The sequence below is a fragment of the Dermacentor variabilis genome, unplaced genomic scaffold (assembly GCF_050947875.1).
Source record: "Dermacentor variabilis isolate Ectoservices unplaced genomic scaffold, ASM5094787v1 scaffold_13, whole genome shotgun sequence".
NCBI classification, from domain to species: domain Eukaryota; kingdom Metazoa; phylum Arthropoda; class Arachnida; order Ixodida; family Ixodidae; genus Dermacentor; species Dermacentor variabilis.
Window position 1 is genome coordinate 11,930,542 of NW_027460291.1, and position 21,847 is coordinate 11,952,388.

The window sequence follows — 21,847 nt, forward strand, 5'->3', positions numbered from 1 at the left end:
TGTGTCATTGTAGACGAAGTTAGCATGATGTCCAGTGATTCACTTGTGATGATCGACCACAGACTGCGTAACATCTCCATGCGTCTCACTGAGCCGTTCGGTAGGTATGACATCATGCTATGTGGGGACCTGGGACAGTTGCCACCGGTGCAGGTACCCGTTGTCTACTCCCGATCACGCCTGTCAAACACCTGCTTCAGCACAGAACCAATTCCGTGGCAACAGTTGTCGTTCTATGCGCTCACCAATGTCGTGCGGCAAAGTGACCAGACGTTCTCACCATTGCTTACGAAGATTGGAGATGGAGCACAACTGTCGCCCGTGGAATTGGGGCTCATATAAAGTCGGTTCATCTTACATTCAGTCGCAAAGCAGCTGAGGCCAAGTCCCCTTCGACTTTACTAATACAATGCCGACACGGACGAGTATAACAAGTCGGCCTTTGAAGAGAGTGCGGTCGAGCGTGTCCTCTTCATGGCACAAGATCACATTGTGGGAACGCGCTCGGATGCAGAGATGGAACGGGCTAAAGAGACGATACTCAATCTCAAGCAAAAGCACACTGGGTGTCTTCTCCCCACCATAATACTCTGTCTCAACTTTCCATACATGATCACAAGGAACATCAATGCCACAGACGAACTGGCGAATGGTGCTATGGGAACGCTTCGACACATTCAGAAGGACGTGTACGGAACCCCTGTCAGGCTATGGATGCAGTTTGCAAACCAGAAGACAGGGTCTGTGGCACGCCTCAAATTGAAACACCACAGGTCGCACGAATCTGCTATAGACCCTACTTGGGTCCCAATCGAGCGCGTCAAGTTCCCATGCAATTTGAAAGGCAGAGGCACGAACCACATCCAGTTAAAGCGGGATCAGTTCCCGATCACGACGGCTTCGGCGATCACCATCCACAAGTCGCAGGGGGGTACATTCAAGTATATCGTGTACGACTGTAGCCCCAAGCACCCCCAGGCGCTCGTGTATGTGGCACTTAGTAGGGTCACAAGCCTTGATGGAGTACCTCACTAAAGCACGTGGCGACAGTGATAGCACAAAGAGCAGTGGGAACATCAGTGGCGACATCCCGACCATAAACTTCAAGCACGGGGTGACAGAGAACAGAAACAGAACCCTAATGGATGAGTTTAGACGACTCGGCGAGCATCGTCTAGTAACAATCACTACGCAATGCAATGCCCTCATCGGTGGGTTACAATTTCCGACTGGGTGTGTGAATGTGCGTCCACTACCGCTTCACGCGGCGGACGTCGCGCATGATCATGTGCTAGTTAAATGCAAGGTACTGTGCTTAACAGAGACTTGGGCGAATCTGCAAACGGCTCCATCAGAGGTGCGGGGGTACCACTTCATAACCGGGGCCAAGCGGCGCGGAAATACCTGGACGACGCCCACTTTGACTGTGAGGAAGCATGCGCATATAGACTGCCGACAGGGCTCTTTGTGATCTGTGTATACATGACTCCAAACCTAACCCAAGAAGCTGCCGTTGCCTTTTTGAGGCGCGTGCTACCACCCAGCGTCCAACATCGACCAATGATTGTCGTCGGGGATTTCAACCAAGACGCCAGGAGCAGGCACAATTTCATTAATGGCCTACACAGCTCCCTAGCATTACGGCTGGTCACACCGACAACACAGCACGGCAGCTGTCTCCGACCTGGTGTTCCAGACATATCCCGTCACCAAAGATCTTTAGTACATTTCGGTGCACTTCAGTGATGACAAGGCAGTTGTCATGGACGTCGATCCAAACAAGCACAAGGGCTTCACTGGACACGAGCGACAAGAAGATATCCTCCCGCAGGACAACTTCGGAGCAATCGATGAATGTGATATGGCATGCACAGAGAAGTAGCAGGTTATTGCAATGAATGTATGAACGTGACCGTGAATAAAGACACACATAATGTATAGAGAGTCCCTCGTTCACTACAATACCTTTGGGTAATTCAAACGGATATCAGCGAACACTGGCCATTCCACTGGGGCGCCATGTACAACATTGTATATGCAGTGGGTTGACCACAAAGCTTCCACCAAGCACACTTTACAATTTCTAAAGTGTCTTCGGTAATTTTTGGTGAGGTTTGCTTGCCAGTCGGAAAAAATTGCATGCAATTAGTACGTCGCTGAAAGCACAGCAGTTAGATGTAATTTGGGGTTGCCTGGGGGTGCCTACAAATGCCGCATTGACACTTTGATAATTAGGACTGAACTTCTCCACTTAGATAATTAATTGCATTTGTCGAATTAAATTTTAGGAACGAAAGAATTACTGGCGGATACTCCACAGTACTGGAAACAATATGCACTAGGTTTTCTTCGAGTAACGCAACTGCTCTTTTTTTAAGTCTTGGTGCGTGATAGTTGGGGCACCCTGTGTAATTCACTAACAGAAATAAGGCCAAGCCGGATTCACTCGAAATCAGAATCAATAGCAGTCATTTGCAGGAGCCCTTATTATCAGACTCACAGAAAACGAAAAAAAGAAAGACAGAGGCTGCAGTTTCAGCGGAAAGGTGAAGCAGTATTAATGATAGCGAAGTATACGACAATTACACGAAGGAAGATTACACCACCGAGAGGCGCCAGATTCTTCGTAGTGGGAGAGGACTCAGTCTGTCAAGCTGAACTGTCTCCTTCCATGAGGTCTCTTAAATTTTCATATAAAGCTGTCTTCAGTGAAACAATTCTTCGAGGTCACGCGAAGTTTATTTAAGTGCAAGAAACATATAAAGTTCGGAAGGCTGGTCGGGTCCCAGCCACCCCCCCCCCCGGAAAAATGAAGACTTTCCGCCTATGGACCTACCCCTCTGACCATCGTAAGGTCAGAGCATGTGTCTCTGCTTGCGCTGTTGCCTAATCGTGTTGGCTGATCTGGTTCCGTCAGCCGAGTCATGCGATGGAGCACAAGAACCTGAACCCGGCATCCTTTGGGTGTTTCCACTTGGTAAACCCAGATCGGGTGCGGGGCATTGAAATCGCCTACAATGACCATCTGTTTAGCCTCTTTGCATAGATGTGCAAAAAGATGTCCAAACTCATGCTTCCTGGCATTAGGTGCGCTGCAGCTATTAAGCACAAACAGGCTGCTATGGGAGCGAGATCACGGGACCAATTCCAGAAGTATGAGCGGTATGGGTGAGGTTTCGAGGGTGTGTTCGATAACGGTCATATGTTTGGACACTAATGTGGCTGTAAGCTGTGGTGTGTTGCTATTTATTGTGTCTGTGTACGTGTAGCTGCCGGAAAGTGTAGGAATACAATGCACTTACTGCAACGCTATTGCACCGGAGGGATGGCGCTGTGTGGCTATGAATTGCGTAAGGGGTCCTCGTTTCCGGCGGTAGCCCCTGCAATTCCCATGCCACACACTTAGTAGTTGGGGGGAGGGGGGTAGTGTGTGTCCCTTTACGGTTTCTGGCTATGATCAAGGATTATTTGTGTTTGCTTTACACCCGGAGGCTGGGCTTATCGGCCTGGGAGGTGCCGGGAAGTGAGTATTCCGGGCCCAGCGAGGCGCTTTTTCGGTCCGGTGACGGTAATCGAGCAAGGCGAAGGTAAGGATGTGATCTTTCTGTATCACGTGAAGGGTACAGGGAGCGTTTGGATGAAGGCGGAGAGATTGGAACTTGGCCGACTGCAGCCGCTATCTGTTGTTTAATATCGGCCACTATCTGCTGGACAGCAGGTTGCAGGGCCTGTTGTATTAAATGTTGAAGCAGAGCGGTGACTTCAGCCATAATGACCTCCATTTTTTTACATTTCTGCCTGCATCGTAGCTACCACACCTGTCTTTAGTGAGACGGCCATTACGTCCAGTACCTGTTCTGTACAGTAGTTAGTGCGCAAGGTTTGCATGGAGTCGCTAAGACGCGGCTCATTATCGGTCATCATTGGTTTGGCCTTTGGTCACTGGTTTGGCCATCATTGGCCAAACATCACTGGTTTGGTTACTGGTTTGGCCTTTGAGTTTTGTGTGACGGAAGGGGTGTGGAGATATGAAGAGGGGGACAGAGGTGGGAACTGCCGCTGCCCAGCTTACAGCTAGCTCCTTCTTGGCGGATCCATTTCCTTTATGGCCACGGTCTCTCGAACGGCCGCTGCTGGGAATCCGACCTCTGAAGCGGTCCTTGGAGTGACTCCAGTCAGTTTGGCGGCGAACCCCGGGTGAGCCGCGAGTGCGGCTGCGTCCTCTATTCCAGGGGCTCTCCGCCGAGCTCCCCGATGTCGTTGCCGATTGGGTCATATTTTTCTGAGCGCTCTGCTCAATCGCCATCCCAGGCTGGCCCTACGCTGATCCTTATGTTTGTTTCGTTCGCGGAGCATGTGCGATATGTTGTGTGGTGGTAGTTGACGCGATGGACAGCGAGGGTCATTGGCGGGATGAGCGCTGCTGCAATGAATATATTTAGGTGTGCACTCATGTCCCTTCGGTGGGTTTGCGATGCCACACGCCGGGCAACGGGGTTTGTCGGGCGTGGCACAGACGTCCGCCCGATGGCCCACCGGCAATCAAACGCTGCACAGCTGTTGGCGCGGCCAGTAGACGTGGCAGCAGAGTTCTGCTCCGTACATGCGGACGTAGCGGGGTACACGGGTGTCGGAGAATGTGACTAGGACCATATTTGTATGTCCCATCATGCGAGAGTGTAGAACAGGAGCTTTTGAGCAGCGGAGGTTTTTCAGCAGCGTCGTCGTAGTGGTGCTGGATTCAAGGCGTGAGACTACACCCTTGTATGGGGCAGTTACGTAGGCTTGGACGGCGTATTGAGTAAGGCCCATGCAGATGAATTGAACTTTCTGAATCCGTGCCGCGAAGTTCTCGTCCGGTGCGCCGAGCACCGCAAGATTTTACTCAGTGCGGATGAGAATAATGAGTTTGTTGAGAACGGCACTGTCCAGCCCCGCTGCTATGCCGATGGCTCGGGCAATAGAAGGATGGGCCGCGCACCTAAGTTCAGGCCGTCTCTCGGGCGAAACACAATCTTGTAGTCGTCAATAGGCAGTGGCGGGAGTCGTGTGTTCGTCTTGTGGGGCGATTTGGGTGCCGGAGGAGGCGGCAGGTTCGCAGTAGCTTCAGCTAAGGGTTTCTTCTTCCGAACCACGAGAAACCAGTTGGTGTCCTCCTCAGCGTGACCGGGCGAAGCGTCAGCGTCCATGGTGCCAGGGGAGGGTGCCGTCGGTCTCCATCTTAGCGGAGTAAATTGGCGTAGGAAAGAACGGGTGCCCGCGTCTAGGCTGCCGAGGTGAAGCGCGGGTAAGGCTCAGCGCGGCGGCCCCGGTGGTCCAAACTTTCAAAGCCAATAAGATGAGAAGACGTCACCGCATCTTGGAGAAGTTGGTCTCGATCGATGCCGCTTGACGAGTTGCGAAGTTCGATGGTATTTCTAGTGGTGAGAAGGCAGGGGAACCGCTCGTTTAAGGTTCGAGATACGGAGCCCATACGGGTGGGGCGGAGTGCGGCCAGTCGTAGCGACTGGCAGGTGGCGCTCCCCCCCCCCTTGACTATTGAAGCTCGTCCATCCAGTGTTGCCATGAGCTTGCATTAGCAGGTTTTAGACAAGATACGGCAATTCCATTTTTGCGAATTTTGAATGTACTGATTTAAGGTTCAGGAGATATTTGACAATACATTTATGTTACGCGGTGAAGCCTCCGAGTTTATTGCGGCGTAGCATACTAAAATATGGGTGGGAGGGGCGATATCACCCGTCATATTATGTAATTCTTGGTGGATAGGCCCAGCAAACATGGCTCCTAGAAAAAGAAAGGCTGTGCAATAACGAAATACTCAGCTGCTTATGTAGATGCATAATATGCCATCTCATCCCATAAGCATGGGATCATGTGATGCAAGAACTGACTCTGAAGAAAATCGTAAAAAATATCATTCAAATATCCAGAGGTAAAAAGTGCATAGTCTCCACAGGACACATGAGACAACAATTGCATTCAGTTGCTGGAACCTATATTGCAGATTTTTTTGGAACCATGTGTGTTGGACTTGCCGACCAAACAGTGCCAAGTCTTCCATGTTCAAAAATGAGCGCACCCAAGGCCACTGAAGGGCAGGATTGCTGTAATGTTGTCTAAGACCAGCTCTTATGAACTGTGGTTCCCGGTTGACTTTTTCGGGGAATAATTTTTATCGAAGTAGTGAAGTTAAATTAACTACGTTAGATTGAAAAGTAAACAAAATGCAGTCGTGCGAGTACAGCATAAGCAGCGTCATCTTCTTTCATACCAGTTTTCCGCCTAGTTTTCGTTACAGTGCAGGGTTTCTAGTATCTAGCTCAGCAGGTCAGGGGGACGAGGGTCAGGCGCTCAGAAAAGCTGGCGCAGCACTGCCACCCGCAAGCTGGCAGGAAGTGAGAGCATATATCCTCAAGAAGGAAATGGAACGCACTACCGAACTAAAGCAAATCAGGGAGTTAGCAACCAGCATTGCTAAGCAGCCATAACTGGTGGTCGGTCCACATTGAAGTGAGATTTTAACAGCTGCTGCCACAAAGTACTTTGTAAAGAAAATCAAAGGTGACACATTTTGTGTGCCTTGTAACGTGCACAATGGCTGTGACTTGTCTTCAGTGTCTGTGTATCAAAAGCACCCATAAAGATCGAGTTGCTACGAAAGCTTTTTTTCATGTAATGTGTGGTGATTTCTGGATAATTTTTTTCCTTTGTTCTTGCACTGCACCGTGACCAACACTCCGAGTCGGCCGTGCTTGCAGCCGCGCGGTTGGTTAGTCCTCGCGCGGCCGAGTTGGCCGTCTCGTTGTGGTTCACGTTCCCGCGTTCCGACACGTCACTGCCCATGTGGGCCGGAAACCACTTGATCACCACAGCGCTTTTGCGTCCGATGTCTTCGGCCTTGCGCAGTATGCGCGCAGCCTCACTACATACCCTACCCTTGGCGTAGTTCTTCACTGCCGTTCTAGAGTCACACAACACTGTAGTGCATCCGGGGTCGGAGACGGCCAAGGCGATGGCCACCTCCTCCGCCCGGTGTGCCTCTCGAGTCCGGACGCTCGCCGCGGTCTTCGTTGCACCCGTCGATGCCCCGACAGCCACCACCGCGTATGCGCCGCTGCTCCCTCGATACTCCGCTTAACAGACAGACTATGCCGCCACCTCACCCGGGGCTTACCCGGGAGGAGGCAGTGTTATACAGGCAATTACAGACGGGGTCCCTGCTCACCCCGGTGCTAGCTAAGCACGTGTGTCCGAGCGTGTACGCGAGTGACGTGTGTAGACTGTGCGCTAAGGAGAGAGCCACCGCGGCTCACATCCTTTGGGACTGTAGTAGAAATCCACGAGAAGCCAGTGAGAAGACGACGATCCCGCCGCGGCTAGAGGCTGCAACGAGGACCTATGACCAAGATACACAACTAAAGGCCGTCCAGCAGGTCTCGGCAGCTCTAGAGAGGCAGCGACCTCGCGAAACCGAGGAGAAGGGGGGAGCACCCCTAGGAAGGGGATGGCGGCCCTCTCGGATCCGCGGAAGTAGCGAGGAATCAAGACCTCGAGGAGCACAATGCACGAGACTGACGTAGTGGCCGCGTCGCGGTAAAAGCTTGTCCTCCCTGCGTGGAGGGAGCCTAACCGACTCTGCAGGCATATTTACTAAAGTTGTTCTCTCTCTCTCTCTCTCTCTCTTGTTCTTGCAGGGTAGAATGCAGCCAAGGCTATGTGTGTGCTGAATTTTTAATTTTCTTGTGCTTGTCATAACACTACATGTGCAATAAACGAGAAGAAAGGGGGTTCACCGAGGGGCCCGATATTTATTTATCATACCATGAGAAGCAAACAGACACCAAGGACAACATAGAGGAAATTACCTGTACTTACTAACTGAATTAAAGAAATTATAAATTAATGGCAATGAAAGGGATGAAAAAACAACTTGCCATAGGTGGGAAACGATCCCACGTCTTCGCAGTACGCGTGCGACGCTCTAACCAATTGAGCGACCGGGGCGCCGTTTCCCCATCCACTTTCTTGTGTATTTATGTTTTACTACTACAACTAACCTTGGGAGTGTTAGCCAGGGCCAAGACTCACAAACCTTGGCGGCGGATGTGGAACATCCTTTCTGCCGCAGGCGTCACGAGTACGTGATCTTTCTGGGTGAAGGTAATTGGTCAGTAAACCCACACATGCTACCTGAAGGCATCAATGTTGCCGGATTCGAGACCCTCATTATGTAAGAACGCGAAGAAAGGGGATTAACCAAGAGGCCCGATTTTTATTGATCATATCATGAGAAGCCAACAAAAACACCAAGGACCACATAGGGGAAATTAATTGTACTTACTAATTGAATTAAAGAAATTGCAAATTAATGGCAATGAAAGTGGATGAAAAAACAAATTTATAAGTTCTTTTTCTTTAATTCAATTAGTAAGTACAAGTAATTTCCCCTAATGTTGCCCTTGGTGTCTTTGTTGGCTTCTCATGATATGTGCAATAAAGGTTTCACGAAGACATGGAGTAGAGCTGAATTTATACTGCAAAACAGTTGAAAGCTGCCAAAAGGGGTGCATTATGAATCAGACTGCTTCTTTTAATGTATATATTGGCCGCTAACCCGAGGTGTCTGTTCCATGAATAACATACTTGGGAATGTACTGCAAGCTATATATATATATATATATATATATATATATATATATATATATATATATATATATATATATATATATATATACACGAATACGAATACGATTTATTTCATATTTGTTCGAAACATGGGGAGATGCAAGAAAAGCTGCTGAACAGCAGCTTGACAAGCTCCCACCCTCCTTGTTTACATAGGCAAAACAGCAGCTCATAGAATATACATATACAGGTATTATACAGACATTACACATTATATACAGATATTACAGATATATACAAATATTATACAGATATTATCAGCATACACGCACGCACACACACACACACACATTTTGATGTATATTTTATACATTACTAAAGATGGTGAAATACAATTTCCGTAAAATATATACAAGCACGAAACGTAGTGTAAGTATGCATGATTGAAAATACTTCAAAGATTTGAAAGAACAGCAGTTATAAAATCAAACAGAAGAATTAACAGGTACACAGGGCCTACAGATCAAACCTGAGAACTTTCCATAAAAGGAAGTGCATAGGTAGTACATTTGTAGCATTTGAGAAAGAAAAAAGAAGGAATTACTTTTTATCAACGCTATTTCTAAACAACTAAAGGAATAAATCTATGAATCCTGTTTTCGAAATGCTCATCATATCAATTTCTTTGCGAAAAAAAATAATTTGATACACTTGGTACTGTGTGTCATAACATTTGTTCACCGTAATTAGTGCGGTTATGATGTACTTCCCAGTGCTCAGGATGTCTCGTTGTATAATAACGGGTATCCGTTTGCAAGTTTGCCAGATTAGTTATGAGATCCTTGCCTTGTTTCTTTTCATCTCTTAATTTTTTAATAAGGTGATAGTTATACAAGTTCTCTATGTTAATTAGTCTAAACTTTCTAAGCAAGGTCTCTGCTGAGTAGTCTGGTAGAGAATTTGCAATAATCCGGATTACTTTATTTTGCATTACTGTCAGTTTCCTGACGTCTGTGGAGGTTGTCTTGCCCCACACTAAAAAGCAGTAATTTATGCGCGATAAAAACAGTGAATTATAAATGAGCAGTCTTGTGCTTATAGGAAATAGGTCTCGATGCCTGTAAATCCTATAGTGGGAGCTAGGGTCGTGATAACATGATTAGTGTGCGAGTCCCAGAGCATGTGCTCTGAAAAAATTACGCCTAGAGTTTTAAATTCTGTCACAATTTCTATCAGCTGACACTGTATTTGAAGAAGAATATTTGGAACAATGTCTCGGCCCTTCGCTCGGAAAACGACTGCTTTAGTTATTTGGGTATTAATAACCAAGCCGTTGCAGGAACAACAATCATGAAGTTTACTTAAAATGCTGTTTGTGCGATTAATAAGTTTTTCTTAATCGTCACCCTCGAAAAACAGGCTGATGTCATCTGCGTAGATCAGGAATTTCGTATCATCATTGTATCGTGACGATGACCAGCACGAATTCAGGAAACAATGAATGCATGTTTATTGCTGTTGGTAGATGTATAGGGCCGTGGGGAGAGAAGGTAGGAGTTAACAGGGGAGAGGGTAAGGGAGCACGTTGCACTGAACCGGCTGCTGATAGCAGGCAAGTATTGATACCTGATATGATACATCCCCCCCCCCTTTTTAATGTTCGTCATTGGCCATCGGTAATTTGTTGAAAGTCCATGTTGTAGGCTAACCGCATGGGTGGCCTTGTGGGTCACGTGGACCGCCTTGGCAGTTGAGGCAGTGGCGACAGTGGAGGTTGTGCCGTCGCACCAGTGACTGCAGGGTCCTGTGGCGATGATGGGGCATGCTGGGTTTCAGTTGGTTGTTCAGTTCAGTTGGTTGGTGGTTGGTTCTCAGCGGAGTTGCTGTCATCCGATGAGCATGAAGCTAATCGCTCCCTGGTCGCGAGCAAGTGCTGCCGGTTGCGCCGCAGAACGCTGCCATCGGCTTGAACTAGGTAGGACCACGGTCCGGCCGGTGCGATCACCTGACCTTTTCTTGCCCATGAGGACCCTCTTATGCGCACGACATCGCTTTCTTCAAGGGGTGGCAAGTTCCGGCAGTAGTGTCGTGACTGCTTGTGCTTGCTGACCTGGGTGATCGGCTGCGGGCGGAAGTCCGGCAAGGGGGGTGCGAAGGCTCCTTCCTTGAAGCAGCTCTCCAAGCGACCGGCCGTCTACCAAAGGACTTGTTCTGTAATTTAATACGCCAAGCCAAATATCCTTATTTCCTTCGCTTGTCTATTTAAGAATCCGTTTGATCACTTGTACGCCCTTTTCCGCCAGGCCATTGGAGCGCGGAAATTGTGGGCTAGATTTCACGTCCTTAAAGTCATACAGTTTTGAAAAGCGTGCAAACTCGCGGGAAGAAAATTGCGGTCCGTTATCGGTGCAAACTTCTGATGGTATGCCATATCTTGAAAACATTGCGCTAAGTCTTTCCATGACAGTACACGCACTGAGATCGGGCAACTTCTCGACGTCTGGAAAGTTTGACATCGCGTCATAAGCGCACAAATAATACTTTCCTCCGTACTGAAATATATCGACACCAAGTCGCTGCCAGGCTTGGATCGGTGTTGAACGAAGCATTAATGGTTCTGCGGGCTGACTGTAAGCGTACTTTCTGCAGATTCCACATTTCTGGTTCTATGCTTCTATGTCAGAATTTATCCCGGGTCAGTAAACGACTTGCCTAGCTCTTGCTTTGCTCTTGGCGATACCAAGATGTCCTGCACGAATCCGCTTTAATGTCTCAGCCCGCATGCTCGTGGGAATTATCACTTTAGTGCCTTTCATGAGTATGCCGTTTACCAATGACACCTCTGATGTAACAGACTTTAGGCAACCTTCTATGGGCTTGCCCGTTGAAATGCGTTCTACAACAACCTGCAGATAAGCATCCGCCGAAGTCTCGCGCAGAAGGTGCGTCATTGTTTTTTCACTCACGGTTGTCGACAGTATCTTGATGGCGTGCACTTCAACGTCATTCGTGTCCACCTTGACGTTGCTCTCATGGATCGGCCACCTTGACAGCATATCGGCGAGGTCCATCTGTTTGCCTGGAACGTATGATAGTGTGTAGTTGTACTTTAGTAGTCGCAAAAAGAAACGCTGAACTCTGGGCGGCATATCCCCAATTGCTTTTTTCGCGATATTCATTAGCGGCCGGTGGTCACTTTTCAAGACAACCGGACGGCCGTACACAAAGTGATGAAATTTCTCGCATCCATAGACAAGAGCAAGTGCTTCTTTCTCGATTTGAGAATATCGCTGTTCGGTTTCTGTCAAGACTCGTGACTCATATGCCACCGGGCTGAAGGCGGCACCCTGACGCTGCAGCAGGGCTGAGCCTACGCCAGCTTAGGCGTCTGATGTCACTTTTGTTTCTTTGGTTGGATCAAATATTGCCAGGAACGGTGCTTCGGTCAATGCTTTGCAAGTTTCCTGCCAGTCCCTCTCGTGATTAGGTGTCCACTCAAAGAGCACGTCCTGCTTGATAAGGGACCGCAACGCAGTTGTTCGTTGAGCTAGTGCTGGCAGGTATTTGCTGAAGCAGTTCATAACGCCAATCATTCTTTGCACTGCTTGTTTATCTTTCGGTTTTGGCATTTTAACAAGGCTCTTCACTACAGCGGGGTTTGGTCTTATGCCTCTGCTGCTAATAATGTCGCCCAAGAATGCGATTTCTTCAACGCCGAACTGGTATTTTGCCCCATTGAACGTTAAGCCTGACCCTTCAGCCGCGGATAGAACACTTCGCAGCCTTTTGTCATGCTCTGCCCTAGTTATGCCCCAAATGAGTACATCATCGATGTACACGCGCACACCTGGAAGTCCATCAAATATCTCATTCACGGCTTTCTGGAACACTTCGCTGGCCGACAAAATGCCGAAAGGGAGCCGCAGAAAACGATAACGTCCAAAGGGCATTGAAAACGTGCAAATTTTAGACGACTCCTCATCTAACGGAATTTGATGGAACCCAGCTTTCGCGTCCAGACGTGAAAAAAATTTTGCACCTGTCAGCTCCGCCTCAATGTCCTCTCGACGAGGCATCTGATAATGTTCGCGCTTCAGGCTGTCGTTAATTTGCCTAGGGTCGAGGCATACTCTCAGCTTGCCATCTTTTTTGCGCACGATAACTAATGGGCTTACCCAGTCGGTCGGGTTGCTCATTTTCCGTACGATGCCTTCTTGTGCCTTCTGTCCAATTCGGCATGCAGCGGCTGCTGAAGAGACAGGGGCACTCTTCGCGCCGGCCGAACGACAGGTACGGCGTCCTTGCGGAGTATTATTCTGTGTTTTCGCAGGAGACATGCAGTTCCTTTGAACAGTCCAGGAAACTGCTGGGCTACGTCCCCCGCTGTGGTCGTGACTGCCTCTACCACTCGTTGGATCAGGCCCAATCTCTCGCTTGTCTCGAGTCTCAGTATCGCTTGGTGGTTCTTTTTTACCACGAAAAAGTCAGCGGCTATATCACAGTCTCCCACTATTACTTTTGTTGCAACCTTGCCGCAATGTTTGATGAGCCCACCGTTATACGAGCGGAGTGTCGCGCCAGACGGCATCAATGCAGCAATGCGCAGCTTGCGGTACACTGACAAGGGTATGATGTTTGCTTGTGAGCCGGCGTCGGCTTTGAACACAACCTCTCGGCCGCCAACGTTCGCCTTGACCCGCCAGTCGCGATTGTAGTCGATGGTTCCAACAGCGGCGTTTAGCACTTCGAAGTTGTCTTCATGCTGAATCTCGTTTACGCCTGTTGATTTGCAACAAGATGCGAAGTGGTTGAGCCCCTGGCATGTGTGGCATGTTTTCCCATACGCTGGGCAACGGCGTGGGGCGTGTATTCGGCCACAGCGAGTACATCTGTTATCCCGTTGAGGATGCTTCGGTACTTTCGGCGTTTCCCTGCTCGAACTAATTGTATCCACTTCAGTCTCGTCCTTTCGCGTGTTCCAAACTTCGCTCTCCTGGGCTGCAGTCTCTGCCGTCTTGAATATCGTGACAGCTTTTTCCAGCGTCAGCTTTTTGTCCCTTAGCATCTTCTCCCGAAGCTTGGGGGAGTTCGTGCCAAAACTATTTGGTCACGCACCATGTCGTCGACCATGTTGCCGAAGTTGCAGTACCTGGCTTGTTTCTTCAGGTCCCGCAGAAGCTGCTCGAAGGATTCCCCTTCAGCTTCAAGGCGAGTGCGAAAGATGTATCTTTCATGCACGTCGTTTTGCTGGTCGACGCAGTATGACTCAAACTTGGCAACCACCGTGTCATAGTCCTCTTTGCTTTCTCCCGCGGAAAAAGTAGAATAATTGAAGACTTCCAAAGCGTCTTCACCCGCCAAGCAGAGAAACTGTGCTGTTTTCACTGCGCTGGATCTGGGCTTTTCGGTGCATGAAGTTCCTTGCGAAAAAATTTCAAACTTTTGTTTGAAGAAGCTCCAGCTCTTACCGCCGTCTCCGTTGATGTGCAGTCGCTCCGGTGGTGTGATGCTGTCCATTCTTGCGTTGTAGTTGCGATCGCCCTGCTGCTCACTGACGAAGGTGCCTATCCCACTTCTGACACCATGTATCGTGAAGATTAACAGCACGAATTCAGGAAACAATGAATGCATGTTTATTGCGGTTCGTACATTTATAGGGCCGTGGGGATAGAAGGTAGGAGTTGACAGGGGAGAGGTTAAGGGAGCACGTTGCACTGAACCGGCTGCTGATAGCAGGCAAGTATTGATACCTGATATGATACAATCATCAATGATAACAATGTCATTTATGTAAATATTAAATAAGTGCTGTCCCAAAATACTGCCCTGAGGAACACTAAACAAAGCAGATTTAAATGGGGAGGTGCTGTTTACTGAAGCAGACTGCATGCGAGTACTAAGGTATGATTCCAATAACTTCAAGGCAACACCACGAATTCCGTAGAATTCTAATTTTGTCAGCAAAATACCTGGGTTAGAGAGTCAAATGCCTTTGTAAAGTCTATAAAAACTCCCAGTACGTATCGTTTTTCTTCAAGTTTTTTTTTTAGAATGAACTCTTTTTGATGAAGCAGGAAAAGTTCGGCGCAACAATGTTTCCTAAAACCGTATTGACACAGTCAGTCAGGATGTTATGTTTATCGGTAAATAAAACCAGACATGAATGGATCGCATTTTCAAGTACTTTAGAAAAAATTGGTAATATAGAAATGGGTCTGTAATTCGCTAAATTATTTTTGTCACCTTTTTTTGTGTACAACACAAACCTTTGCACACTGTAGTTGTGCTGGAAATACTCCACATGACAGACAAAGATTGAAAATATGGGTAAGTGGGACGACAAGAATGTCAGCAATGTATTTAATCGGGCGTACTCGAATGTCAAAGATATCACTGGAGCTAGTATTTCTTAATTTCATGATTATAGAGAAAACTTCCGTTTCCGAAACTGGACTCAAATAAATTGTCTCAAGACAACTGCCTGTCAAGTATTGGGTACAGTCTCCTGATGGTGCAGGAAACTTCAAGTTTACTAGATAGCCGTTGAAAACAATAGCTAGATCAGTTCCTGAAATTGTTGTGCCATTCACAACCATTTCACTAACTCCTTTTGACGCCTGCACGTTTTGAAATATTGAGTTTAGTTTTTTCCATGTCACGGCCGTGTTTTTGGATTATCCTAAAAAAAGATTATTGAAATAACTATCTCTGGCATGCTTAAGGTCCTTGTTCAATTTATTACGATACTTCTTAAATGATTTAACCAGTTCGGGATCCCGTTGCTTAAGAAATGCTAGGTACATTGTATACTTCGTTTTTATTTCACCAAGTAAATCGCGAGTAATCCATGGTTTTGTGACTTTCTTCGATTTGGAAGAATTCAGAAATGGAAAGCGTGTTTCGTAAGTGCTTCTTAACAAGTTAAAAAAGATATCAAAAGAGATGTTTGCATCAGATGAAGAAAGCACGTTCTCCCAAGATACAGTTGATATTTTTCGGCGAAAATTTTCTAAGTTTCTGGATGAAACATTTCTTGAAGGGATCGGAAGGTTAGCCTCTTTTTCATGATGTGGGATGACTACGTATACAGGTAACTGATCACTAAGATCGCAAGCTATGACTCTGGATGCAAAATTTTTGATGGAGGAGCTGAGGAGAAAGAAATCTATTAGTGTCCAAGACGTACTAGTAATTCTAGTTGGAGAATAAATAACATTATTTAGGCCATAGCTCTCGTCTAACTATATCATTTATTTTGACTCACGAGTATTAGAAAGTCAATGTTAAAGTCCCCGCCACAAATTAAGTCAAGCTTATTAGTTATACAGTATTGAAACAGAGTTTCTACGGAAGCACAAAATGTAGCGTGATCACCATTAGGGGGTCGGTACACGGCAGAAAAGACATGGTTACACATTGCTATTGTCATAATTTCGCATTGACATTTCGAAAAGGTAAAATCAGGCAAGAGGTCACCTCTGAGATTTTCTTTCGCCAACAAGGCAACACCACCACTATGGCGTAAAGAGCGATTCAGATAGAACATATCATATCCGGGTATTGAAAAAACATTGTCATCACTAGTATACCAGGTTTCTGAGAGCGTAATGACATCAAAAGAAAAGCCAATACTATCAAAAAATCAATCTCAATACTGATGTTTATTTCTTGCAGACTGAATATGCAAATGAATATATATATATATATATATATATATATATATATATATATATATATATATATATATATATATATATATATATATATATATATATATATATATATATATATATCAGGCACGTACCCAAAGGGGGCCGGGGGTCCGGACCCCCTCCCCCCGAAAATAAGTGGCAACCGCCCACGCCCCCACTCCTGACACACATTCCTAAAGCACCGCCATATCAATGTTGAGACTTCACACCTATTTGGCGGTCAACATCTTGCTGCCTTTTTCACTCCTTTTGGATGGCGGTAGTTATCGGCATCTCCTGGGGTGTGAAGGCCAGTTTTCTCGTAGATTCGGTACCCGAGCTATAAACTCGAGATGCGTTCAGTTGTCACCACCTATTCAACGGTCACGCGCATCGCTGTTGCTTCGTTAGTTCAACCTTCTTTGTTTAAGCTGATCCAGGGACCAGGAAAGGGATTCGGTTCGTAATCAGCTGGTCACCTGGTAGTCAACTTGGCATGATGACACTAGATTGGCGGCCATTAGGAGCAGATATGAATATTATTACAAACGTTCGGGGATAATATAATTCAACCATTCAAAGACGCTGCAGCATCACGCAAGTTTTGACGAATTCTGTGCTGCGATTGAAGAACACTGGGAGACCCTGGAAATGGATCTCGTCATCGTTCCAGCACTCTACGACTGCCGCGCCGTGTTGCTAAGGTCGTCCAATCTACCGGAGACTTTTCTTCGTATTGAGTGAGCCTACGAAAGCACAGAAGGAAACATTCTTGCTTGTGTAAGTTCAATAAACAGCAGAATAAAGTTGTATTTGTCACGACTCCAACGCATCTTCATCAATACGCCATCGCGGCCGCACGCATGAGAATACAATAGAAAAAGCTAAATCACTCAGGGCCGCAGATCAACATAGGTGTCATAACACGCCTGTATTTTCTTTGCGAGAACAAGTGTAAATAAATAAAACAACAGGCGCCATTTTACCCTGTGGAGGTGGATGACCAGCGAAGCTGTGCAGCACAAGAGGTGGCAGAATTTTAAAAGGTACGAACACATTTAGTCTCAATCAGTGGTCCTCGTGACGAAAGGTACGCACGCACGTTTATTTTTATACATTCGCGTTCATTCGTGTTATACATTCATGTTTTCATTTCCCGAAATACTGAAGCAAGGAACTTAGACCGAAACCACAGCGCCAACTGGCAGTGCGCCAGTGCCGTCAGCGCCTTCGCAGAGGGAGGCGCAGTGTGGGAACGCTATCATTATGAGCGGCATCGGAGCCAGCCGTAGAAGGCGCGATCAGTGGCACGAGGGGCAGTATGGGGAGGCTGGCACGACGAGTGTCAACGGAGCTAGCTGTTGGAGCCGACGAGGAACGCGCGACCAGTGGCACGAGCGCGTTCGCGCGTTTACACCGAGGGACGCCAACGAGCCAGCTGTGGAAGAGCACGACGACGAACGCCCGAGCAGTGGCGCGAGCCACTGCTTATGATTACAGTGTTTGCTCGCACACATGAAACATTCACGGAACCCTAGCCATGAACAGCTTCGCTGTAATAAAAACACAAAATACGCAATCCATAACAAATATCAAATAAAGGCCAGCGCGCCCAGCTGTAGGCGTTTGTCGACTTCTCGATGGTCATCGTGGCTTTAAGTAATTATCTGTGATAGGCATCCATAAGAAATGAAAAATAAAACAAATCAACGCCTCTACCAGTCCGTGAAGATGGTCGAACAGCGAAGCTGCGTTGCACGGAGTGTTACACCATGCAAGTCAAACTTCGCAAGCAGTCTGTAATGTAATTCTTTTGTTTCACCATTATTTCACCTCATTTCCGCTTTTGTGCCCTTCCCGTGGTGAGCATGCTTTACGAGTGCTTTTCTTTCGGTTTTTCCAGTGGTTTTTATTTTTTTTATTTTTTGCGCGTGGAGGTTTCTGTCTGCCGTGCTCTGGCGCCCAACTCGGAGTCGGCCCTACGACGACGAGCCGGTTCACGAGCCAACTCTCGCTGACGCTCGCGGTTGGCAGCTCAGAGGTGCACACTTCTCGTGGTCTTCCCATACTTGTAGCTGGGATTGAATGTGCGGAACCACTAACAAGCTCAATTCATATCGGTCGCGAAAGTTGAAACGAAAAGCAGTGGAAAACCCATTGCGACAGACATCGACGCGCGGCATACGATTGAAGCGCGACTAGGTGAGGTGGCGATAAACAGTGAAAACCAAAAACTCAATAAATTCCTTTTCTAATCTTTTTAATTTTAAATGTGACAAAATAAATTACCAAGTTTCTTTAGGGTAATTTTGGCGTTTCGCTAAATAGTTCACTGCTTGATTTTTTTTTATCCATCGCCACAAATAGCAGGCAGTTTAGTCTGCTAATGTGGGCTTGTGTTTAGTTTTGCGCATTATCGGGTCAAAATGGCGTCGCTCACTTTTGCGCAGTGGTTTCGCGTCTAACGTGTTGTTTTCCTAGCGTGACACTTCATTGAAACTTAACTAGCTCACAGCAGCTGTAGAAAACCGTTCCTGTGACTGGAGACTGGTTTTGCTGGCGCACGGCTGGCGTGCTGTCGCCTTTCGTGAGGGTGAATGCGGCACGTCAAAGAAGATGATGATTTCGGATTTTTATGGCGCAGGCAGCCGTGCAGGCTATAATGCGCCAAGCACATGTTTTTGGAATTAGCTTATTTGTTTAAATGTGGTAAAATGCTGTAAATGGCCAATAAAAATATTAAACCTGAAATGTTCTACAGTTTATGTAGGGTTCCTGTGGATTTTAAATAGTTAAAAGTACCTTCATACGGCACGAGTGCTTCATAGCTCAATAAGAGCATGGGGGGGAACGGGATTATTTTTTCGTAAAAAATTTTGAAATATCTTTGTCTCCATTTTTCTAAGCCGGGACATGTTATTAAAATGTATAGCACGTTTAAAAATTCACCGCAATGTTGGCACGTTGGTTCTGGTTTGGCATTTATTAGGTAACTATGGGTCAGCCTTGTGTGACCAACTCTTAAGCGACATAACATCACCTCGTAAAATCTTTGTGGCGACAAGTGCGCCATTCTCGTGAAACCGGTTTTATGGAATGAAGTTTACGTTCGTGCTGATCCCACAGTTTCTGCCAGTGTTTTACAACTGCTATTTTTAATGTGGCTTTATAACCTTGCCAAGGTAGCCCAACATAATGTAGCTCCAAATCTTTGATACCGGATGCCATAAAATCTTCTCTTTCATTCCCGGGGATTCCTCCACGACTAGGAATCCAGCAGAAAGTGACGTTTAAAGCTCTCTTATGACATTTCGTGCATTGATTTTGTATTTTCCTCAGTAGATTATTTCTAGATGGTACCCTAGATGCGAGAGCTTGAAGAGAGCTCAAGGAGTCACCAAATATGACAGGTTGGTCATTTCCTCTTTTCAGGATGTCTTCAAGAGCTAACGAGATGGCATAGAGTTCTGTAATAAACACAGTAGCCTGACTTGGAAGTCTCATTTGTTTTTCAAATTGATTTGATCTGACTGCAGCCCCTACATTATCATTGCTTTTTGATCCATTTGTAAAATATTTCATGCACAAATTATATTTCGATTTTTTTCAAAATATTCACTTAGTAAGGCCTCTCTTGGTGAAGACTGTTTCCTGTTTTTTGTTAACCTGAAGTCGCATTGCGCATGCTTCATCTCCCAAGGAGCAAAAAAAGGTTCATCTTGCAAGAATTGTTTTCTCAGGTCGTAAGATAGGCCGCATTCAGTTTTTGGTACCTGATAAAAAAGGAAAGAATCATTGCCGGTTTGTTGCTAAAATGTGTTTTAAAGCGCGGCGTTGTAAATAGTAGTCTACTAGGATGCGTTCAACAGGACAGTACCCTCATTATCTACATGTTTCCAAGAAGTAGTCTTTTGTGTTCGAAAGACAACTGGTTGGTTTCTGCATAGAAGCTTTGTATGGGAGACGTACGAAACGCGCCGGAACACAGACGTGCAAGATGATGCACGGGGTCAAGAACCTCTAATGCTGACTTTCGAGCTGAGTCATACACAAAACATCCGTAGTCCAATTGTGACAGGACAACTACACTGTATATGCGGAGCAGACATATTCTAGCTGAACCCCATGGTCGGTGGGATAGCAGCTTTATTAAATTTATGTATTTGACAGATTTATGTTTTGCACACGCGATGTGCGCTTTGAAGTTAAGCTTCTTGTCAAAGATTACACCAAGAAATTTGTGTTCATTCCTTACTGTGATTTGCTCCTTTAATATATAATTTTGGGTCTGGTGTGAGCCTTCGATATTGACTGAAAGGTACACATAGTGTTTTTTTCTGTGCAAAATTTAAGCCCATTTTCATTTGCCCATCGCGCATAGAGTTTACGCCCAACTGGAGTTGGCACTCGCAAGTAACCATATTACAAGAGGCGCAACAAAGTTAAATGTCGTCGACGTATAAAGAATACATTAAAAAAGACGGAGAACTGTAGTTATCGTGTTGAGCTTCACTAAAAATAGTGTAACACTTATTACTACAACTTGCGTCACTCCATTCTTCTGTATCAAACAGAGAAAGTCGCTCCAAACATCACCTGGAAAATTCGGTCTTCCCGATAGCTTTTGATTATACCAAGCATGTGCCCTTTTATCCCGCATCTGTGCAAGTCCGTTAAAACGCCATGTCTCCACGTCGTATCACACGCTTTTGATAAGTCAAAGAAAACGGAGAGGCAATGTTGCCTTTGACGAAAGATTCACGGATTCTTGTTTCTAACCTGACTAGTTGGTCGATTGTACTGCGATTAGCTCTAAAACCACAGTGGTACTGACCAAGTAACCCGTTACTTTCCAAAAGGTGCACAAGCCGTTTGTTATCCATTCTTTCAAATGTTTATCCTAAACAGCTGGTTAAAGCAGTGGGACGATAACTGCTCGGGTCAGAGCGTTCCTTTGCAGGTTTTAGAAGTGGTATAACTATCGCCTTCTTCCGTGCTTTTGGAAAGTAGCCTTCCGCCCACAACCTGTTGAATAGGTGAAGGATTGTATCGTATGCGTTCGTGCGTAGGTGTCGCAGCATTTCGTAGTGTATTTTGTCCGGATCTGCTGAATGGCTCTTCCCTAAATTGATCGCATCGAAGAGTTCAATTTTTGTAAAAGGACAGTTATAGGGCTCAGTACTATTCAGTGATATCCGAAGATTTTCTTTTCTGCAGTGGTCTTTATCTTAAGAAACTTAGGAGTGTAGTGAGCGTCACTCGAAATTTCAGCAAAGTGCTCTCTAAGTGTATCTGCTTGCCCTTTAAGATCCGGTTCCTCATCAAATATACGGAGCGTGTATTCTGTATCAACACCGTCAATATTTCCCACTTTTTCCCAGACTAATTTAATTGTTGTGCGAGTGTTTATCGAGATCACATATTTCACCCATGATGTTCTTCTTGCTATCCGTCTTTCCCCCCTAGCCTCACTGCGCTTTTGCTTAAAAAACAATAAGCTTTCGAAAGTTGGGTACCTGTTAAGTCGA

At 46.3% G+C, this 21,847-nt stretch overlaps 2 protein-coding genes across 2 annotated transcripts; one reads left to right on the top strand and one right to left on the bottom strand.

The window, feature by feature from the left end:
- The first annotated feature begins 474 nt into the window (after positions 1 to 474).
- Positions 475 to 1,035, top strand: LOC142566802 (uncharacterized). The gene has a single exon (XM_075677683.1). The coding sequence runs from the start codon at positions 475 to 477 to the stop codon at positions 1,033 to 1,035; it is 561 nt and encodes a 186-aa protein (XP_075533798.1).
- A 9,442-nt stretch (positions 1,036 to 10,477) lies between these two features.
- On the bottom strand, positions 10,478 to 14,145 carry LOC142566803 (uncharacterized). The gene is made up of 2 exons (XM_075677684.1): positions 13,744 to 14,145; positions 10,478 to 10,750 (listed from the first exon to the last, which is right to left on the bottom strand). The coding sequence occupies exons 1-2, from the start codon at positions 14,143 to 14,145 to the stop codon at positions 10,478 to 10,480; spliced, it is 675 nt and encodes a 224-aa protein (XP_075533799.1).
- Between the last annotated feature and the right edge of the window lie 7,702 nt (positions 14,146 to 21,847).